Consider the following 3,084-nt stretch of genomic DNA (forward strand, 5'->3'; position numbering starts at 1 on the left):
ACATGGGTGAGACCCCCAGCACAACCCAGTCTAAACTCAGTCCAGACCAGTCCAGACCAGTCCACCCCAGTGGACTATACCACTACCCTGTGGTGTAGTTTACACTACACCAGTGTAAACCAGTCCAGACTAGTCAAACCCAGTTTAAATTCAGTCCAACCCAATCTAAACTCAGTCTACCCCAGTCCAAACAAGTCCAGACCAGTGCAACTCAGTCCAACCCAGCCTAAACTCGTCCAACCTCATCTAATCTAGTCCAGCCCAGTCCAACCCTGTTCAGAACAGTCCAGCCTGGTCCCAACCAGTCCAACCCAGTCCAGCCCAGTCCAACACAGTCTAATCTAGTCCAGCTCAGTCCAACCCAGTCTGCCCTCCCCATCCCAGTAACCCACCACTGTTCCCAGTACCAGGGTGGGTGGTGACCCGCTCCCTCCTGGTGTGGGGCAATCCCAGTCTCACCCAAACTGGGCTGTACTGGTGTGTGGGGTGGAGTCAATGGGCACAGGGGGGGTCCTGACTTTGTGTCCCACCGTCCTCCAGGCTCGGAGGGGTCGCAGGGTGGGGAGCGGGACGAGAGGCCCCCCGAGCTGCCCCTGCTGAGCGAGCAGCTGTGCCTGGACGAGCTCTGGGACATGCTGGGCGAGTGTCTGAAGGAGCTGGAGGAGTCCCACGACCAGCATGCTGTGCTCGGTGGGTACCGGCACCCCTGGGGGGGCCCTGAACCTGGGGGGGGTCCTGAAAGCCATGGGGGGTCCCTAAATCCTCCAGGGGGGCCCCGAAACCCACAGGGGGGGGCCAAACCCAAGAAGAGGTCCTGAAACCCATGGGGAGCCCCAAAACCTGCAGGGGGCTCTGAAACCCTGAAAGGTCCCTAAACCCCATAGGGGGAAACCCCACCCCCCAATCTTTGGGAGTCCCCTCCCCTCAGTTTTAGGTTCTCCCAGTTTCAGGTGTTGTTTATGTCCCCCCAGATTTCAGATTTCCCTGGTGAAGTTTCATTTCACCCCCACTCCGTTTCAGGTTCCCTCCCCTATTTTGGGTTCTCACCCTGATTTTCAGGCTCCCCCTCACCCCAGCTTCAGGTTTTTCCCCCAGTTTTGGGTTCCCACCCCCAATTTCAGGGTTCCCCTCCTATTTCAGGTTTTCCCCCTGATTTTTGAGTTCTCCCCCCAATTTTGTGGGAAGAATTCTCCTCCCTCCAGTTTCAGGTCTCCCTCCCCCTATTTCGGGTTCCCACCCCCCAATACCAGCCCCCCTGACCCCCCATTCTCTCTCAGTTCTCCAGCTAGTTGAAACTTTTTTCCTGCTGCTCTGAGGGGGGTTTAGGGTGGTTCCTGATGCTCTAGGGGGATATTTGGGGTGCTCTGGGGGGGTCTCCATCCCCCCTGACCCCCGTTTTCCCTCAGTTCTCCAGCCGGCGGTCGAAGCCTTTTTCCTGGTTCACGCCACGGAGCGGGAGAGCCGCCCCCCGGTGCGGGACACGCGGGAGAACCAACTGTCCCACATCAAGGATGAGCCCCCCCCGCTGTCCCCTGCCCCCCTGACCCCCGCCACACCCTCAGCCCTCGACCCCTTCTTCTCCCGGGAGCCCTCGGCCATGCACATCTCAGCCAGCCTGCCCCCCGACACCCAGAAATTCCTGCGCTTCGCTGGTGAGGGGGCCGGCAATGGGGTGGCAATGGGGGTGGGAGGGGGGTTTAGGGGGATTTTGGGGTGTCAGGAGGGGGTTTGAGGGGCCAGCCTGTCCCTCGACACCCAGAAATTCCTGCGCTTCGCTGGTGAGGGGGGCTTGGAATAGGGGGGTTGGGAAGGGTCTGGGAGGCTGGAGAGGGGGGTTGAGGTGTTGGGAGGAGGTTTTGGGGGAGATTCAAAGTGTTGGGAAGGGGTTTCAGAGGGGGATTTGGGGGAAGTCTGAGGACTTTACAGAGGGATTTTGGGGGAGCCTGGGGGGGGGTTGAGGTTGGATCTGGCGATTTGGAGGGCTTAGGTTGGAGCCTGGAGCTTCGGAAGATATGGGCAGATCCTGGATCTCTGGAAGGGGATTTGTGGGGGATGTGCAGGACACTGCAGGTTTGGGGAGGGGTTTTGGGGGGCTCAGGGGGCTCCTCAAGGGACCCCTGGCAGGATCTGGGGGGTCTGTGTGTGCCGAGGTTGGTGGGGGGACTCGGGATGAGTTCACGGGGTCAAATGGCCCCTTCCAGGGGGTCCTACCCACGAGGGGGGTGTCTCCCCGTTCCGGGACACCTCCCAACCCTCTCTGTGCCCCCCAGAGACCCACCGGACGGTGCTGAACCAGATCCTGCGCCAGTCCACGACCCACCTGGCCGACGGCCCCTTCGCCGTCCTCGTCGACTACATCAGGGTGCTCGACTTCGACGTCAAGCGCAAGTCAGTGGGGGCTGGGGAGGCTGGGGAGGGGCTTGGGGGGAACGCTGGGGTGTGGGGAAGGGGTTGGGGGGGATTTGAGGGGTTGGGGAGGGGGCTAGGGCTGTTTAGTGGAAGCCTGGAGCTTTTGAGAAGGGATTTTGAGGGTCTTTGGGGTGGGAGGGGATTTGGGGTTTTGAGAAGGGGTTTGTGAGGAGCCTGGGAGGGAGGGACATCAGGATGAGGTTTGGGGGGAGCCTGAGGGTATTGGGAAGGAGTTTAGGGGGACCCTGAGGTGTGTACAGGGGTCTGGGGTGTTCCCAGGGCTCTGGGGGGAATTCCCAGGCCCCCCCTGACCCCTTTTCCCTGCGCAGGTACTTCCGTCAGGAGCTGGAGCGCCTGGACGAGGGGCTGCGCAAGGAGGACATGGCCGTGCACGTGCGGCGCGACCACGTCTTCGAGGACTCGTACCGGGAGCTGCACCGCAAGACCCCCGAGGAGATGAAGAACCGCCTGTGAGCCCCCCCCCCTCCCCCCAAACCACCCAATGGACCCCCAAGACCCCTCGTGACCCCTCAAAACCACCCACAGCCCCCCAGAACTCCCCACAGCCCCACGGAAGCACCCGTGGCCCCCTGAAAACAGTTCCCTGGCCTCCTAAACACCCCCAAAACACCCTTCTAGTCCCCCAAACTCTCTCCTGATCCCCCCAACCCCCCC

General features: G+C 61.4%; 1 protein-coding gene across 1 annotated transcript in view; it reads left to right on the forward strand.

Moving 5' to 3' along the window:
• The window catches only part of LOC114072343 (E3 ubiquitin-protein ligase HUWE1-like), a gene marked incomplete at its 5' end in the record, with an annotated part of 21,089 nt that overhangs the window by 13,559 nt on the left and 4,446 nt on the right, over positions 1 to 3,084 (forward strand). The window contains 4 exons of the mRNA XM_027910251.1: positions 429 to 690; positions 1,407 to 1,652; positions 2,271 to 2,388; positions 2,739 to 2,879. Coding sequence (XP_027766052.1) covers positions 429 to 690; positions 1,407 to 1,652; positions 2,271 to 2,388; positions 2,739 to 2,879 — 767 coding nt within the window. The remainder of the gene's footprint in view (positions 1 to 428; positions 691 to 1,406; positions 1,653 to 2,270; positions 2,389 to 2,738; positions 2,880 to 3,084) is intronic.

The sequence above is a fragment of the Empidonax traillii genome, unplaced genomic scaffold, assembly GCF_003031625.1.
Source record: "Empidonax traillii isolate 1590-97213 ecotype Southwest subspecies unplaced genomic scaffold, ASM303162v1 scaffold3034:size27450, whole genome shotgun sequence".
NCBI lineage: Eukaryota > Metazoa > Chordata > Aves > Passeriformes > Tyrannidae > Empidonax > Empidonax traillii.